Source organism: Nannospalax galili, unplaced genomic scaffold (genome assembly GCF_000622305.1).
Source record: "Nannospalax galili isolate Female #2095 unplaced genomic scaffold, S.galili_v1.0 scaffold1023, whole genome shotgun sequence".
Lineage (NCBI taxonomy): Eukaryota > Metazoa > Chordata > Mammalia > Rodentia > Spalacidae > Nannospalax > Nannospalax galili.
Genome location: NW_008349234.1, coordinates 362,729 through 381,835, shown reverse-complemented (window position 1 = coordinate 381,835; position 19,107 = coordinate 362,729). Strand labels below are relative to the sequence as shown.

At 44.7% G+C, this 19,107-nt stretch overlaps 1 protein-coding gene across 1 annotated transcript in view; it reads right to left on the bottom strand.

Moving 5' to 3' along the window:
- Ern1 (endoplasmic reticulum to nucleus signaling 1) overlaps positions 1–19,107 on the bottom strand; it is a 103,270-nt gene that overhangs the window by 20,520 nt on the left and 63,643 nt on the right. Inside the window, exons 7-14 of the mRNA XM_008846579.3 lie at positions 16,684–16,785; positions 14,744–15,005; positions 13,215–13,293; positions 11,910–12,075; positions 6,834–6,952; positions 3,738–3,929; positions 1,096–1,363; positions 85–175 (exon numbers count right to left, since the gene is read on the bottom strand). Of these exons, the coding sequence (XP_008844801.1) occupies positions 85–175; positions 1,096–1,363; positions 3,738–3,929; positions 6,834–6,952; positions 11,910–12,075; positions 13,215–13,293; positions 14,744–15,005; positions 16,684–16,785 (1,279 nt within the window). The remainder of the gene's footprint in view (positions 1–84; positions 176–1,095; positions 1,364–3,737; positions 3,930–6,833; positions 6,953–11,909; positions 12,076–13,214; positions 13,294–14,743; positions 15,006–16,683; positions 16,786–19,107) is intronic.

Sequence of the window (19,107 nt, the reverse complement as noted above, 5' to 3'; positions counted from 1 at the left end):
CCGTGCTATGTCCCTGGAGCCTGACACTCAGTCTTCAACCCAACAAGCACTCACACACCTGATAGGACTTGCTACTCCACTTACTTGTATACAATTGTACCCTCAGCTCCATGGCCCAGGACATCCTTGGGACAGAATGAAATTTTCCCAACAATCACCATTCTGGTTTCCTCATCTGGGACAAAACAGGAAAAAGAGGAGTTTTTTTTTTTTTCTTTTTAAATATTTTATTATTTTTATGTATTTCAGAGTATTGCCTGCATGTAAGTGAGTGCACCCGTGTCGTGCAATGCCGCAGAGGTCAGAAGAGGGCTTTGGATTCCCCTGGAACTGGAGTTAAGGACGGTGTGTAGCCGCCATGTGGGTGCTGGGAACCGAACCTGGGTCCTCTGCAAGAGCAATCAGTGCTCTTAACTGCTGAGCCATCTCTCCAGCCCAGAAAAGGTGTTTTTTAAACAGACATCACCTAAGGAACTTCAAGCCTGAAAGGGCTTACAACTTCCTGATCTCTGAGTAAGAGATGGCATTTAAGAGCTTCCATATTCCCAGATTCCTAGTGGGCAAGAGCCAGCTAGGCCCACCATTCATTAACACCCAGGATCACTGTCTTCTGATCCTGCATATTTTATTCTCTACCCCTGAATTCTGTTTTTGCCTTTATATTATCTTGATAGCCTTAAACTTCCAGAAGACAGGGACTCCCTAGAGTCTCATATTTAGATTTACTTACATGTTTAAAGGTGAGCAACAACAATAAAAAAGATCCATGTCGAAAATGTTCCAGTGCTTGTGAGACAGGTAAAATGAAGACTGCTTGAACTAGGCTCTGACAGCTGGCTAAGCCCACGCCCCAAGAGCAAAGTGGGTCACAGCTACACTTTTTGACTTGACCAGTAGCTAACCTGGGGGATTCTCTTAAGCCAGATGGGAAGCTTCCTTTTGGTCAACAGTAGTCCTCAACCTTATGGGGTAAGATGAAGGAGAAGGTCCTCAAAAAGGAGGTATCAAGGGTTGGGGCAGAAGACCTCCACCCCAGAGACCTACATGTGGGCGGAAGTCAAGGGAGAACATGGTGAGCTCTCGGGATGTCTTTACCCTCGTCATCCTGCTCCAGGAAAGGGCTTGGGCCAGCCCTGGAAGCAGAGCTGCTGGAGTGAAGTGAGTGGTTAGAAGCTCTGGGGGATGGGCTGGGGCTGCTGGTGCCTGAGCTTTCTGAGAAGAGGCCAGACGTATCCAGGAACTCAGGGTCTTGGGTCAGGTCTCCATGTGGGTGGAAGGGCAGCTGCTGCTGCTGCAGGAGCTGGATTTTCTCCAGTTCCTTCTGGAACTGCTGGTGCTGGAGCTGGCGCTGCTGATGCACGCTCTGTGAAGAGAAAACCCACATCCAGACTAGAGTAGCTAGGAAACAAGCCACAGGGAGGGGCAGTCTGTGTGGCCGAGGAGGCAAGTGGACTTTATTTGAACTCAAAGGTACAAGATCAAGGAGAAGCCACAGGAGACAGGACAGGCTCAATGGTTGGAAGTCTTACTGCCAGTCAGACCCTTTCATATGCGCCACACTCCAACCCTGGAGAGGGCTGAATGAGGCTGAGTGGCCACCTGGGAGGAATACCTGCAGGAACTCTGCCCTAGAAAGAGGGCTGAATCAGGTGGAGGTTCTATTTTATTTTAGAAGTCTGTGGCTTTCAAGAAAATCTGAGAGTTGTTGCAAAAATGAAGGCAAATGGGCAAAATGGATAGCAAGTAGGTAAGTATGGTGGTTGGGGGTGCACCCTGGCCCACCATGACTGTGCCTTAATAGAGGTTAGAGCAGGGTGACCTGCAGACTGGAAGCTGCAGCCTAGAACCTTGCTGCCACCCACCTGTAGCCACATAGCCAGGATAGGACACTGTGGGGCTGAACAATGGTGTCTGACCAAGGTCTAGCTCCATGGTTCCCTCATGCTGCCTCCCAGCACCTTCCTCTCCAGTACTCTGAAAACATTGCTCTATCATCATGAGATGCATCAGTAATCTGCCATTATTCCTGCTTGGGACTGGAAGGTGGACTAAAGGGGGCGGGGGTATAGCTGACAACCCCTGGGGACTTTTCTAGCTGGCTGGTTTTCCCTCTGAACATGGGACTGAAGTCCTGGAAATGTCACCTACTAGCTGAGTACCTGGGAAGGCACTCAGCTTCTCTAAGCCTAGCCTTTTCTTTTGTGGAGAGGAGATAAATAGTAATGATCTCATAGGACTGTGTGAGATTAAAAACTAACAACAGGGGCTGGAGAGATGGCTCAGCAGTTAAAAGCACTGGCTGCTCTTGCAGAGGACCCAGGTTTGATTCCCAGCACCCATATGGTTGATAACAACTGTCTGTAACTCCAGTTGCAGGGGATCCAATGCCCTCTCCTGACCTCTGCGGGCACTGCATGACATGGATGCACTTATGCACATATAGGCACTCATAAAATAAAAAATAATAAACAATTAGGTGAACATATTTTGCCCAAAGTATACAAAGAGTTTGTCATTTCCAACCTAAGAGGATGTGAGCTGCCTGTGCACTGTGTTCTAAGGAAATAACTGCAACGCTTGATCAACTTGCTAAAGGAACTGTCTTATCCCATCACTAACAACTTAAATGCATCACTTTGCTGCTTATCTCTAACTAGTAAATTAAAGGCACCACCCATCACCTTTTTCAGTCTAGCTGATCTCACAGGCAATCTTTGAGCTGGGTGTGCTGGCATAGGCCTTTAATCCCAGCACTCGGGAAGCAGAGGTAGGTGGGTCTCTGTAAGACTGAGAACAGCCTGGTCTACATAGCGAGTTCTGAGCCAGCTGTGGCTACAGAGAGACCCTGTCTCAAAAAACCAAAGAAAGAAACAAACAAAAAAGATTTAGGTATAAAGTTGTTCTTTTCTGAGAAGTTTTTTTTTTTTTTTTTTTGGGTCTTTTTGAGACAGGGTCTCCCTGTGTCACCTCAACTGGCCTGGAACTCGCTATGTAGACCAGGCTGGCCTCGAACTCAGAGATCCGCCTGTCTCTATAAAAATAAATAAAAAAAAAATTTTCCATTTAATCCCAGCATTTGGGAGGCAGAGGCAGGCAGAGCTCTATGAGTTCAAGTTCAACCTGGACTACATAGCAAGTTCTGGGCCAGCCTGGGCAACAGGGAGACCCTGTCTTGAAAAGACTGAAAAAAAAAAGTTTATTTTTATATGTATGAGTATTTTGCCTGCGTGTAAGTACACCCATGTCATGCAATGCCCATAGAGGCCAGAAGAGGGTGTGAGATCCCCTGGAACTGGAGTTACAGATGGTTGTTAGCCACCACGTGGGTGCTGGGAATCAGACCTGGGTCCTCTGGAAGAGCAGCCAGTGCTCTTAACTACTAAGTCATTTCTCCAGCCCCAGAAATTAGTATCTTTAATGATTTATGACTTCTGTTGTTTTTAAAACAGAGTCTCCCTGTAGCCCCAGCTGGCCTGGAACTTGCTATGTAGACTATGAAGACCAGGATGGCCTGATTTCACAGAGATCTGCCTGCCTCTGGCTCCAGAGTGCTTGGAATAAAGGCCTGTACCACTGTGTCTAGTTCTGTAACGATAATGATTTTGAAGATAAGCGAATATTGATTTTTAAATGTGAAAAGAAACATGTTGGCTGCTTTTGTTTGGCCCTCACTGATATGTAGTAACTGACAGAGAATTTCCAGAACACAGAGAACAGTAGGGTGGGCTGAGCCTTACCAAGGGGTAGGTGATGATGAAGGCTACCCATCCAACCAGCAGAAACGTGCTTAGGATGATGGTGGCCACATCCTTGAGCATGGAGTCCACAGGGGCCTCAGGCTTGGCAGGGGCACGAGTCAGTTTCTCCTCTACATCCTGAGACACAGTGGTTGGTGTGTTTTCTGAAGTCTGGTCAACCAGGTTGATAACCTTGTATGGGAAAGATTTGCATCATCATTACAGAACTTCTGGTCATACACAGATAAAGTATGCACTTGGGAGAAACCATGTCTATTTAATTTAATTTGTCGTTTTTTTTTTTTTTTTGAGACAGGGCCTCCCTGTAGCCCCAGATGGCCTAGAACTCACTATGTAGACCAGGCTGGCCTTGAATTCACAGAGATTGGCCTGGCTTTGCCTCCTAAGTGCTGGGATTAAAGGCGCGTACCACCATGCCTGGCAAACCATGTCTACTTAAAATGTAGGACTGCACTATAATGTGCTCTTTGTTTTTCTCCCCCTGGTTAGTTCATCAAAGGTCATATAAACCAGATAATTGTTGCATCTTTCTAAGCAATTGCTCTGAGAAACCATGCAATTCTGTAGTGATGTTACCACTGCTCAAAGATTTTTTAGAAAAGTACTCTTGGAATACCTTCAGACCCTGACAGTCTTTTTAAATCTTCAACGAAGGCAGAAGCTTTCTCCTTTGATTTGCTATTTGGAAAAAACTGTGAAATCACCTAAATGAACTGTAAAAAAGTCTAGTGAGAAGTTGGTCACAGGACTGGAGAGATGGCCCAGCAGGTTAAGTGCAAGCACTGGCTACTCTTGTGGAAGACCCAGGTTCAGTTCCCAGCACCCACATGGTGGCTCTAGTTCCAAGGGTTCCAACCTCTTCTGGCCTCTGAGGGCACTGCACTCATGTGGTACACATACATACATGTAGGCAAAACACTCATACACATAAAATAAAAATAAATAATTTAAAAAAAAAGTTGGTCATCACTTTGATACCTTTTCATACTAAAAAGAAAGCTAACTGGGGCACGCAGAAAAGCCTGAGTTCATATGCACCACTGCAAAACCAAACCCAAAAAACCACAATAAAAACAAAAAACAAACTAGGGCTAGGGAGATGGCTCATCTGGTAAGAGCATTTGTGTGAACATGAGGACCTGAGTTCAGTGCCCTAGGACCCACATACAAACCCAGGTGTGATAGTGTGTGCACCTGTAACCCCACTGTTGGGGTGAGGTGGAGACAGGAGGATTACTGGGACTTAATGGTCACCAGCCTAATTCTAGGCTCAGTGAGACTGTTTCAAAAGAATAAGGTAGAGAGTGAAAAGGCAGGATACCTGACATCTTCCTCTGGCCTTCTCACACCTGTGTGCATACACACACACACACACACACACACACACACACACACACACACACACGAAACAAAGCAAAAAAGAAAGGAAGCTAGAGAAGGACAGGCAGCAGGGCTGAGAGTTTGAGGTCAGCCTGGGCTACACAGTGAGAGCCTGCCCCCCCACCACACACCCTAAGAAAAAAACCCAAAACAGCTGTCCATGTTTATATATGTGTAGGCATGTACCTAACACAGCTAATAAAGCAATGAAGCTACTTCCTTAGGTTGCTTTGAAATTTTCAAGGCATTCCCAAACTAAAATAATTTATTTAAGAATTCTACTATTTTTCCAAAGTTTGAAAAAAGTATCAAAAGCCTTTATTAAAGAATTTTTTTGGAAGCTCCAAATTAAATTAGATAAGAATGTAGTTTGCTTCCAAGTTCCTCAGAATCTCTGAACTTTCCTGGAACACTTTAGAGAAATGCATTGACTTCTACTCAAACACTTGGTATTCCAGCTATGTCGTTACTGTTTGCCCAACAAAATTAATACACAGCCTGCTGGTCTTGCCCACTGGTTTCCCCACATGATTATAACATGTCACTCCCTCCTGCAAGACATCAGCCTTTGATGGCCTTCTCTTTTTCCAGAGTTCATGCCTCCCCAGAGTGTATAAGGGGTGTGAATTATCTGCTGTGTAACAAGTGACTGAGGAATGTATGCAAAGCCTGTGACAAGGGATAACATTCATTTGGATATAAAGTGCTCAAGAGTGTTTAATTAAAAAGTCAGTTGTGGGACTGGAGAGAAGGCTCAGTGATCAAGAACAAGTACTGTTCTTACAGAGGACCAGAGTTTGGTTCCTAGCATCAACACTGGGCAGTTCACAACTGCCTGTAACCCCAGCTCCAGGGGCATCTTCAGATACCCAAACTCACATGGATACACACATGGATACACACATACACACCCCTTAACCTGAGTTTGACACCCAGGTAGAATGAGGAAACCAACTCCTGCAAGCTGTCCTGACTTTCACACCTGAACCACTGCACAAATGCTTGAATGCATGTACACACAGTCACACCCACCAAAAAAAAAAAAAATTAAAGTTAAAAAAAAAAAGACCCTGTGCTCAAGATCAGATGGTTAAATGTAAAAATCTGGACCATGACTACCTCTAGGTATTAGATTAAGGATATTATCTTACTCTCATCTTTATAATTTTCTAAGTATTCAATACAGAACATGCATGACTTTGGTAAGACTGGTGTTAGAAAGCAGCGTATTTTCTAAGCTGGCTATCACCATGGGTGATGGACAAAGACACTGTGAACCAGACTCTTAAAAACCACAATTTTCCTTTGCTGGTCACGTGAAGTTCCTTCCCATAGAGCACCTCTCTATGCTCTAGAAGGCAGAGCCATGTGGGTTAGGGCAAAGGTGTCCCAGTCCTCTCATATCTGACAAGGTGAAGCCAAGAGCAGTACCAGCAGAGAAAAGGGAGGGGAGTGTCAAGGTTGAAGGCTTCAGATGCTCTCAGCTTCTGCTCAGTGGCTCTTTCCATGCCTTCCCCTCTGGCTTCAGGCCAAGGTATGTCATGGGATTCCCTGGTACTAGCCACATCTGTGAAAGTAGTCCCACTCAACTCCCTTCGAGCTGCCCTAATTTAGGTGGACCAGCTGTCTCAGCTGAGGCCCTGGACTAGTCCTCTCAACACTTGACAGGAAAAGCTAGTTCACTTCATCACTCACTTCCTCAAAGCTCTTTTTTTCTGAATCAGCAGGAATCACATTTTCCCGATGTTTGGGCAGATTGTTGGGAAATCTCTCAAGCATCTTGGTAGATGCAGACAGTGGGGTTTCATGGTGTCCTACAAGAGGAAACAAACCTTGAATGAGAATGGTTTCTGAAGCAGTGATACCACTCAACACAACATTTCAGCAACAGTCTCTACCCACTTTTCTACAATGCAAACCCTCTTACATCTGCACAGTTAGAGAAAGTGAAAGGCAGTTACTAGAAAATTATGATTAAAATGGAAAATTTAACAGGTACAGTAGCACACCTTTAATTCCAGCAGTCAGGAGGCAAAGGCAGGCAGTTCTATGTGAGTTCAAGGCCAATCTGGTTCACATAGCGAGTTCTAGGTCAGCCAGGGCTAAATCCTGTCTCAAAACTAACAAACAAAAAACAACCAAAAACCAAACCAAACAAAACATGGATATTTTAGGCCTGGAGAAAGTCAGTAAAGTGCTCATGAAAACATGAGGATGGAAGTTCAATCTGCAGAACCTATGAAAAAAAAAAGCTGGGCATGGAGATATGTGCCTATAATCTAAGCACTGGGGAGATGGAGACAGGTTGATTCTTGGGGCTTGCTGGTCAGCCAGCCTAGCCTAATCACTGAGTCCTAGGCCAGTGAGAGACTGTCTCAAAAAATAAGGTAGATGATGCCAGAGGAATGACACCTGATGTCCTCTAGCCTCCACATGTATGCACATACATGTGTACCCAGGACACTCATGAACACATACCCAAATTTTAAAAAACACAAGTTTTATTAGTTAGTGGCAAAATACTGCTGTAACAATTGTGTTCCTGTCATGGGGTATCAGAATGTGGATATGTTCCAAAGCAAGGCCTGTGTGGGTGCATGTGTTCAACTCATAGAAGAGGCATTATAATGTTTTGTTCAAAGTTCAAGTTCCCCTTTCAAGGCTTTTTCCAGTAACATCAGTCTACTAAGGCTACCAAGCTCCCTTCTGCACATATGAATTGCTCAGATGGAGTCCTGTTCCTCCTCCTATCTACACCTATGCTTCCATCTAATGGCAAACAACCTATGAGAGAGTGAGAAGAACTAGGTGTTGGATGGATGGCAGGAGTAGAGAGCTGAAGCTCACTCATTGTTCTGTACATAACTATTCACGACTACCTGGTACTCAGTAGACACTGATGTAGTATCTACTATGTAAAAATTACAATAAAAGATAAAGTTGGGGCTGGAGAGATGGTTCAGCAGTTAAGGGCACTGGCTGCTCTTGCAGAGGACCTGGGTTCAGTTTCTGCACCCACATGGCGGCTAACAACCATCTGTAAACTCCAGTTTGAGGGGATATAACACACTCTTCTGGCCTCCAGTGGGCATTGACACATTTAATATTCACGCAGGTAAAACACAAAAAATAAAATAAATTTAAAAATTTTTTAAAAGATACAAAGTTGGTTAAAATAAGGAAATGGAGTTTCATATTGTATTATTAGCTCTAAAATCAAATGACTCTACGTAAAGCCTAAAAGGGCCTGGTCAGTTCCTCTTCTTTCTGTTCTCACTGGGATGAGCTCTTAGCCTGATTCAGAGCCTTCTCACTCATTTCTTTGTGTGTGGGTGGGATGGGGAGGGGTGTGCATGCATGCAGTGTATGGGGTTGTGCTTGGCACTTGCTTATACAGGTGCATGAGTAGACCAAAGATCAACAACCAGGTATCTTCCTTACTAGTATTATTGTTATTACTATATTACTGTGGTGGATTTTTTTTTTTCTTTTTTTTTGAGATGGAACCTGGAGCTCAATGTTTCAACTAGACTGGCTGGCCAGCAAGCCCTGGGGATTTGCTTATCTCTACTCCCAACACACTTAGGGCTGGGAGATATACACTGCCACGCCAGGCTTTTTTTTTTTTTTTTAAACACCAGGCTTTTTTGTATGAGTTCTGGGGATCCAAACTCAGGTCTTCACACTTGCACAGCAAGCACTTTACTCACTTAGTCATCTCCTTAACCCTCACTCCATGATCTCTCCAATGTTTTCCAAAACATATTAGAGACTGTATGATATGTATACCAAGGCAAAAACTGACAGGAACTAATTTGAGCTGGCATTTCTTGATCTGGAAAGTCCCTCTTTAATCTCCTCTGACCTCAATATCCTTAGGTTTTCTCTACCCACAGTGAGACATGGTTCTTTAAGGCAATCTACTTTTGTTCTGAACCATCACAGACTGTCTCTTATCTCCTAAGGAGTGCTTTAACATGTTTTGCATGACAGCAGGGTTTCCACACATGTAGCTGCCTACATCAGAACTCATGAGTCAGACTTGCTGGTAGATGCAGGAATCTGAATGTGGGTAATCATAAATAATGGAGGCCAACTATCAAGGGATCAATGAGTAAGAAAAATGAGAGTGTCCTTTCACATGCCATCCTGTGCTGCAGTGTCCTACCTGCTCCCCTGATGCCCATTCCTACTGTTTAGAGTCCTAAGCATTTGGAGGGCCTGTTAAGGAGTCATCGAGATCCCTTATAAATAGGCTTTGAAGAGCTTTAGTAATACCCTGCTGTATACTTAGAACCAACCATCCTATAAACCTATCACAAAGTTGTTAAGCATATCTGTGTAAATAGTACCTGGTTTTTATGATTTATTTGTATTTTCTGGAGCAAAAAGCACACGGCCAGCTTCTGCCCAGAGCTCCTGCACTAGGTCTCCAATGGCAGTGTGTCTCTCTGACAAGACACTAGGTGATGCGGAGAGCACCCAGGTCAAGGTCACTGCTATGGTAGGGGAAGGAGGGGGCAACAACAGACCACACCTCTGGGCCGAATCAGATCCATTTTATATTTTTTAAGATGAATATGAATGAGAACTATCTTTAATGTCTTCCATAAAAACCAAAGGCATATTTTGACATAAAGGGCAGACTGTCACATACTCCCACTGCTGCCCAGCATGGACCTCGAAGCTGTGAGATCACTTCTTGGTCACTCTGTCAGCTCTCCTAGTTGTCTTGCTGGGACAGCTCATCTGTTTTAAAGAGATACCATCTTCCAACTCTGCTGTAGAGACTTCTCCTGTATATTTTTTTGGTACACATTTCATACACATTTTCTTTGTGTCATGTTTTAACTGCTAGTAGGCAGTTTATGGACCCTTAACTGACACATAAAACTGAGTAGCCTTGTGATTTTAATGACCTCTGCTCAATTAGTCCCCTCCCCCTTCAACACTGGCCTATTCATAATACTTCTCAAACTACTTATGTTTTTTTTTAAAAAAAAGATTCTGGTGTTATTTCCTTTGCCTATATTTGGTAAAAATAACAACCAAGGGCTGGGTGTGGTGGTACAAACCTTTAATCCTAGCATTCAAGAGTTCCAGGCCAGCTTGGCCTATAGGAAAACCCTGACAAAATAAATAAATACATTGGCTAGAGAGAATCGGAGGGAACAAGAGTAGGACTGGGATGACCTGAAATGAATGATCAGGGCTCAAGCACCAGTATCCCCTCTGTCTAGACTCACTGTCTGGCAGGTTTTGCTGCATCTTGGGCCCACTTTTTCCCAGCTACCTGCATCTGCTCTGGCTGCTGAAACTCACCCCACCTCTCATCAACACGCAGGCTGAGACAAGACATTGCAGAATCAGTGTGTGTAGTGGTGGGGGTGGGCATGGGGAAGACAGATCAAATTATTCAAGAAAACTCTACCCAGGGGCTGGGCTTGGAGGTGCACTTTATTTTATTTTTTATTTTTATTTTATGTGTATGTGTGTATTGCCTGCGTGTAGGTCATGCAACTGTGTCGTGCAATGCCCGCGGCAGTCAGAAGAGGCTGTAGGATCCCCTGGGACTGGAGTTACAGACAGTTGTTAGCTGCCATGTGGGTGCTGGGATTCGAACCCGGGTCTTCTGCAAGAACAATCATTGCTCTTAACTGCTGAGCCATCTCTCCAGCCCCGTAGCAGGTACACATTTTTAAACCCAGCACTCGGCAGAAGCAGGCAGATCTCTGTGAGACTGAGGCCAGTCTGGTAAGGCCAACCTGGTCTATGTAGTGGTTCCAGGCCAGCCAGGGCTATAGAGTGAAAAAAAAAAAAAAAAAAAAAAAAGAAAAAGAAAAAGGAAACTCCATCCTGCTCTAATTACTTGGGACACTTGCCAGAGAAAGAGTGTGCCTTACCTCTTTCTTTGTTTGCCACACTCACTGTCTTGGGGTGTCACTTCAACCTCTTATCTCTGTAACAGGGCCTCCAACTCAACCTCAGGGCCATTAGTGATGACAGCAATAATATGAAGAGAAGGTATAGCTCATGTAAAGCATGTTTGGCATGCATAAGGCCCTGGTTTCCTCCTCAGCAGGAAAATTAAATAAACAAATAAATAAATAATAAATAAATAAATGGGAATAAAGAAGTTAAGCATGGTAGTACACACCTATAACCCTAGCACTTGGGAGACAAAGGCTAGACGATTGTGAGTCTGAGAGTCCTCTGTGCTACATGGTGAGATCCTGTCTACAAACAAACAAAAATAGAAAGGGAAAAAGAAGCTCCCCTGGGACCATTCAGTGATGGTCCAAGCACAGTCTTGGATTCTTCATGACAGTCAATTCTGACTTGTCCAGATCGCCTAAATCTTTTTTGCCTTTTATTTTATGACTGTCAATCCTCTTGGTTCTTCAGACCTGTCTTCCACAGACCCTCACCCACATCCATTGCTATCCCCCATGAACAGCACCGGCGTTCTCAGTTACAAAATGGAAATAGTAAGGGTACCTGCCTCACAGAGTTACTGTGAGGAGCAGGGACCAGACATTGTGTCAGAAAGTTACACAAAGTATTTGAATTTTGGAACATTAGATAAGTAATTTTGAGAACTGACCACATAACTTGGAATTCTGTAACCTTCTTGGAAGTAAGAATGTCCCCAGGTTTAAACCACCTTGAAATGGTGTAACACATTCAGAACAAAGAGCAGCAGTAAACCACAAGACTGGATTTGTCCACCAGGAGGCAGCATGCCACCACCCGGGAGAGAACAGATCTTACCTATGAGAAGCCAGTAATTTCTCAAGTAGTTCAGCTTGCTCTTCCCTTTCAGTCCAGGGTTAAACTTGAGGTCTGTGCTGGGCGTGATCACACATTCCCCTTTGTCCCCAATGGTGACGCCATCGGTCTGGGGGCCTTCCAGCAAAGGAAGAGTGCTGCCTCGGGGCTACGGAGATGGGATGTAGTGAGCCAGGGGCTCTTGCTGAAGCGCTTTCCTAGGTCCTGCAGCACACCCCCATAGCCACTGTGGCTGTGTCTCTAGCCAAACAGTTTCTAGTGTGGGTTGGTCCAGGACAATCAAAGTAAGACACAAAGACCCCAGGCTCAGGCAAGGGAAGCTCCTCCCTCAGGACATGACAATGCTCCACTGACACATTTTCACATTCTTTTAATTTGTTTGAGACAGGGCTCATGTAGGACAGGCTGGCCTTGAACTCCTGATCCTCCTGTCTCCATCTCCCAAGTGCTGGGATTATAGGTGTGTACTACCAAACCTGGCACTTTTCAGAATCTTATGTCTGGGTACTGGGAACCAGGAAGAACATGCATAACAAAACTCTGAGAAGATACTTTGAGAAGCAGATCTATATGAAGGAGAGTGAGGGGATACTAGTCACAACTAATGCAATTAACAGGGTGAAAGAAATACCAGGCACTGCGGAGCTCAGAGGCAAGAGTGGCCCTGCTCCTGGAGCAGTAACCAACTCATGAGGCAGACAGTATATAAACAACTAGCCCAGACACTGAAAGATCGGGACAAGTAGTCAGGAGCATAATGCCCCAGACATTCAGAGACAGAATGTTTAAGACAGTGTTCAAGACAGGCTGGTGAGGCCTGAGGAGGCATGGAGAGGACACAAAGGGTAGAAGAGATTTGAACAGGGCAAAGGAAGAAAGACCAGCATTTGAAGTGAAAGGACAGCAACAGAGGCTCAGAGAAAGAGGAATAGGAAAGGAAACTTTAGGGAATCAAGGAGATGTGTTTGGCTAGACCAAGCAACTCTCACAAACTAAGAGAATGGCAAGAGGGACAGGGCAGGACTGTCTTGAAGAAAGCCTGGGGAGTCTGGAACTGAACACATAAGGAATGGGGATTCAGCAGGGCTCCTGGCTTTAGAAAGCAGCTTCTGTCACCTAACTTGCTTTCAAAGTAGAATGTGGATCTGCAGAAGCTTTCCTGATGCTTTCAGTTCTATATTGCCTCTTAACCAGGAGGATGGTTACACATAACTCAAAGGTATTCTTTGCTAAAGAAGAACAAAAGCAGTTGAAAGGCTGCATTTGTGAGCCTCATAGTAGACTCACCACAACGGCGACCCCCTCGTGCACCATTGAGGGAGAGGCATACAGGCTGGTGGAGTACTTCCCAACATATAGGGTAGGCCTGGGAGAAAACAGAAACATGTGTTCTGAAGTCATTTCACATCTAAAACCCAGAAAGAGGGACTTGGGGAGATCAGAATCATAGCCTCAAACAGCACCCCTATTTGAGGCAGGCCTCTGCAGTATCTCAGACCCCAGTTTCACCTGCCACCTTCAGCAAGTCATAGACTTCAAGTCTTGCTTTCTTCATCTGCAAAATGCTAGGGCTGGACTAGACAGTGTCCAGGATAGGCTGAGGAAAGGACTACCAATGACTTAGCACCTACTGCGAAAGTTCAGGTGATCCTGACCCAGCACCCTTTCATGCCAACGACCGCCAGCACCATCATGCTGCCTTGGGCTTTTCAGGAACTCCAAGGGCTCCGCAGAGGCACAGGCCATTGCAGATGCCAAGAACAAAGGGATGCAAAAGAAATTCCAGCTAGCCAGGTATGTTGGTGCACTTGTGGTACACTGGAGGCAGAGGCAGAAGGATCAGGAGTTCATCCTTGATCAAGGCCATCCTCGACTACACAGCATGTTCAGAGGGCCAGCCTAGGCTACCTGAGAGCCTGTCTCAAAAAAAAAAAAAAAAAAACAAGAAGAGAAAAAAGAGCCCTACCTTGGTAACCTGGCCTCTCTGGGACTTACACAGGCTACCTGTGCTGTCAGCATGACAGCAGTGGGAGCTGCACCACAGACTTCTGATCACCTCTGTCAGGAGTGTTGGTGGGTCATTCGTCTGTGAAATTATCCAAACCTCTTTCAACAAACACCTTTCACCTTATCATGTTTCACTGTAGACAACTTTCATTCTCATCATCATACTTGAACCTCCCCACAAATCTACAAGGTAAGAAACTGGGACATAGCACTGCTAAGTCACTGACAGGCTACTAGCAGGTGGGGCTGAAGAGAACAGGCCTGTTTCGTTTTGGACATACCAACTCTAACACTTTTTTTCTAATTTTTAAAATAAATACAGCTTGCAATAAAAAAATTTAAAATATATTGGGAATGATAGTGCATACCCTTTAACCCCAACACTTGGGAGGCAGATGCAGGTGGATCTCTGTGAGTTCAAGGCCAGCCTGGTCTACATAGGGAGTTCTAGGCCAGCTGGGGCTACAGGGAAACCCTATCTCAAAAAAGACCAAAAAATTTTTTAAATTAAAATACATAATATATTTCTACAAGAGATACATCCAAATTGTAGTTTCCATACACATACCCACAAATATATAAACATACAAAGAAACAAACTCTGAAGCATCAAGGGGTACCCCTGGTCCTCATATTCTAAGGTCTCCAAATGAGCCAGTGTTGACTCAATATTCTCCACGACCTCAGAGGTGTCTGCCCCACACCCTCGCCTCTTCCAGTACAGGGTACGATATACTACAGCAGTCCTAGAATGCCAAAGTTATGGCTGTTCCTTGCTGCCCCCATCTGTCCCAAGTCCCCTCACTCACGTCAGCTTGCTCTTGGCCTCCGTCTCTTTGGGGAATGGATACTTCCACTTGGTGATGCGCCCTACTTCCCCAGACATGAAGGTCAAGTAGCGCAGAGTCTCCACGGCAACATTGATATGTATCACCTTCCTCAGTCCCTCCCGCTGCCAGACGTAGAAGGCTACCACAGGAGAGGCATAGTTTTGGATCCATAGGACGTCCCCAGATTCACTATCCACAGTTACCACCAGTCCGTCGCCATTGGACACAAAGTGGGACATTTCTGTAAAGAAAACAACAAAGCATACCAACCACATTCTGCAACCACATCCTCTAATCTTGCAAGCTGCAGTCACCTCACTGAAGGAAAAGAGACTTCTGGGATATCCTCAGATCTCCTTGCAACAGTTCACTGGTTTCCAATGAGCCTGTTTAGCTTCTTCAGTTTCAAGATACTGAGCTGCCTGCCTAACAGAAGTAAAATAGGCTTATTTCCCCCAATTTCCTGCTGATGATATTTACTATTCTATACAGTAAGTGAAAATAAATACTAAGGTGAAAGGAGCCAGTGGAGGTGCCTACTAATGTGACATTTAGAATGATCATTTAAAACCTGTGGATCACATTAAAAGTCAGACCTGTGAATACGTAACCCCACAGAGGGCATTCAGAGACAGAAGGAAACAGCTGAGGTTCTGAGCTAGAAAAGGGGGACTTTCAAATACTGATGTTAAGCAGATAAACTTAGGTTGCACAGTTATCATCTGAGTTGTAGAATGTCAAAACCAGAAAAATTATTAGGGCATGAACCCATTTAAAAATGGCATTCCTTTTCTTTCTGGGGTGCTGGAGTTGAAGCCAGAGCTTATGCATGCTGGGCAAGCACTCTACTAAGCTACAACTAGCCACAGAGTTGTGCATTTTTCCCCCTTCTTTTAAAAAATATTTTATTTATTATGTTTTATTTTATGTGTATGAGTGTATTACCTGCAAGTATGTAAGACACCCATGTTGTGCAATGCTCAAGGAGGTCAGAAACAGGGTGTCAGATTCCCCTGAAACTGGAGTTATGGATGGTTGTTGGCTGCTATGTGGGACCTGAACCCCAGTGCTCTTAACCACTGAGCCATCTCTCCAGCCCCCGCCCCTTTAAAGACAGGGTCTCATTATGTAGATCAGGTTGGCCTTGAACTCACAGATAGCCACCTGCTTCTGCCTCCAGAGTGCTGGGATTAAAAAAGCATGCACCACCATGCCTAGCTTTAGAGTGGTCTTCCTGATGGGGTTATTGATGCCACAAGCTCATCTTTAATTCTATTAGCCATGTCTTGTAGTAAATTCCTTTTGTGACATATAGGGGCTCAAAGGGTCTATCCATCCTTCTCTTTGGCTAAATCCATCATCACCACAAGCCTAAAAAAGTCTAGAATCTGGTGATGAAGAGTAACTTAAAAAGAAAATCTGGGGCTGGAGAGATAGCTTAGCAGGTGAGAGTGCTGGTTGTTCTTGCAGAGGACCCAGGTTTGATTCCCAGCACCCCATATGGTGGCTAACAACTGTCTATAACTCCAGTTCCAGGGGATCTGAAGCCCTCTTCTGGCTTCTGTGGGCATTGCATAACATGGGTACACTTACATACATATAAGCAAAACACTCATACACATAATAAAAATAAATACCTCAAAGAATATTTAAAAAAAAAAAAAAAAGAAAAAGAACCGGGTGTGGTGGCACACACCTTTAATCCCAGCACTTGGGAGGCAGAGACAGGCAAATCTCTGTGAGTTCAAGGCCAGCCTGATATACATAGTGAGTTCCAGGATAGCTGGGGCTACAGGGAGACTCTGTCTCAAAAAGACCAAAAAAAAAAAAGAAGAAAATTCTGTTTTCTGCAGAGATCATTCATATTTGAGAAGGTGCCAGCCCAACTTTGTGAGTGCCCTCTCAGTAGGCACACTTACTGTAGTCCACGTCGTCCTCGGGCAGTGAGGCTGCGTAGTCAAAATAGGTGGCATTCCAGCGGAGTTCACGGGTCTTTGTGTCATACATGGTGATAGTGTACTCTGGAGAACACAGACCAACCCATTACCATGGAGGGGCTGTAGTACCTTCTGAGGTGTTGACCCTGTTTAGAAATCCCCTCTAAATTGCATCTAGGCTATCCATGTGGGAGCTGAAAGGCCACGGAGAGGACTGAAGCCCCAGACACCAGAGTGAACATGGACAACAGCATGTAGGGCAGAGACAAGTCCTTGCTGTACCCTAAAACCCACAGAGCACAGAATCATTGGCCATGTAATGAACGAGTTTAGTCATTAAGTGTCAGGCTTTATTATATAGCAGTACACAGGTGATATTAGAGACTGGTATCTAGAAATGGGATGGCATCATAGTAAAAACCTACTGCATGTGGTATTGACTTAGGGATCAGGAGCAGGCTGCAGGGTGGAAGGTCGACCAGGGGACTGTCAGACAAGAGCCTGAAAGATCAGTGTGGAAAGTGCTAATGGAAGCTGAAAGGGCAGCCTAGTATATGAGTTTATGTAGTGGTGACACAATTAGCAAAGCTACTACTTGGAGAAACTTGGAAGACAGAAAAAGTACCTACTGGGCTCAAGGTAAACTAGCTAGTGAGATTTCAGGCAGCAGGCAGAAAATGCTGAATGCTTTCTGCAGCTGTGCATGACATGTGCAAGAGAATGAGCTCAAGAAGCAATCACTCCACTTGCAAGCAGAACACAGGGGAAATAGTTCAGGGCTGACTCTCCACCTGGAAAAAGATTCTCAGTAAAAATGGCTAAAAAAGCAAAACCAGAGTACCAGGGTTGGGTAGGGGTGGGGGGCAGCTCAAAATCAGATCCCGATGAGTCCAGGAAACCCTTCAAGACTTCAAAATGATTTAATGATACCTTGGAGACCCTGTGCTGTAAGAAGGATCCTGAGTGTCATAAGAGTGTTGGCCCCTAGCATGTTCTGAGTCTCAAGTGGAGATTTGTGGTACAGCTTTTATCTAATGGATTGACTACAATTTGACACATGGGAAACCCACATGTTTTTAAAGTAGTAACATCAGAGATATTAAAGTATAATAATCAGATATAGTAAAAAAAAAAGAGGGGCCTCTAGACTCCCTACTTTCAACAAATAAGAAATAGATAGAAAGCTACATAACCATTTCTGATGGAAAAGGAAGCATTTCTCTCAAAGGACAGAACCAAAAATCACTGAGAATAATACGTTAGGGAACCAATCCCAGAGGGCAAAATTGGACCAATATTAAGGACCCTTTTCCACTCCCTAACATAGGGCAACCTGAAAATACATGTCTGGCTAGATTTCAAAATTACCAAGGACCAGTGTCCTTTCTTTCCACACTAGGAACTTTCCCTCTGTGTTGAGGAGTGAATCCAGGCCCCTGAACATGCTAGGCAAGCATTCTATGACTGAGCTACATCTTCTACCCATTATCCTCCCCTTTTTGAACGGGAATGTTTACTACAGTAACCCTGTCTCATCATTGTACATCACATAGAGGGAGGAAATGGTAGGGAAGAAAGAAAACCTCTCACTCCAGTCTCCCTGTTTTTTGCTCGTTTGTTCTGCTTTGCTGGATAGGGTCTCATATAGCCCAGGCTGCCCTTGGATTCACATGCAGCAGAGGCTGGCACTGAACTCCTGATCCTCTTGCCTTTACTTCCCAAGTGCTGGGATTATAGGTGTGCATCACTATGTTCAGTGCAAACTTGGCTCTTTAATGGCTCTTTAATTCATAGGTCTCCAGATCAGAGGAGCCTCATCTACCTCCATGCCTGATACAGATACTAAGACACTGGGTATTGAGACCAATGCTGTGATTAGACTCTGGGAATCTTGGGAGTGGGTGGGTATAGTCTGTATTTGGGAGAGTTGCAAACTTCTGCCACCAATGGAAGGACTACGAAAAAGCAGCTGAAACGATGACTACTATCAGTTCTTCCCTGTAACGTGCAAGCTATTCTCTCTACCAGGAGGCTAAGTCTTTTCTCCATCCTTGGCTCTGGGCCTGCCTCATGATCTGCTTTGACTAAATGACTGAAGCAGAAATAAGGTCGTGGGACTTCTGAGCTCAGATCTTATGAGGTATTCTAACATCTACTTCTGCTCAAGAGGGAACCATGTCAGGAAGTGCAGGCTATCTATTGGATGTGTGAAGAAAGTCTGTATAGAGCTGAACCAAGGTCCCAGACATGAGTGAGAGCAGTCTAAAGAGTAGAGAAGATCTGAGCTTGTGGAGCCCTTCCTGAATTCTTCAGTCATAAAACCAGGAACAATCAAATACTTTAAGGCTACAGTTTAGGTGGTTTATTATGCAACAACAGATAGTGCAAACAATGGCTTTACACACC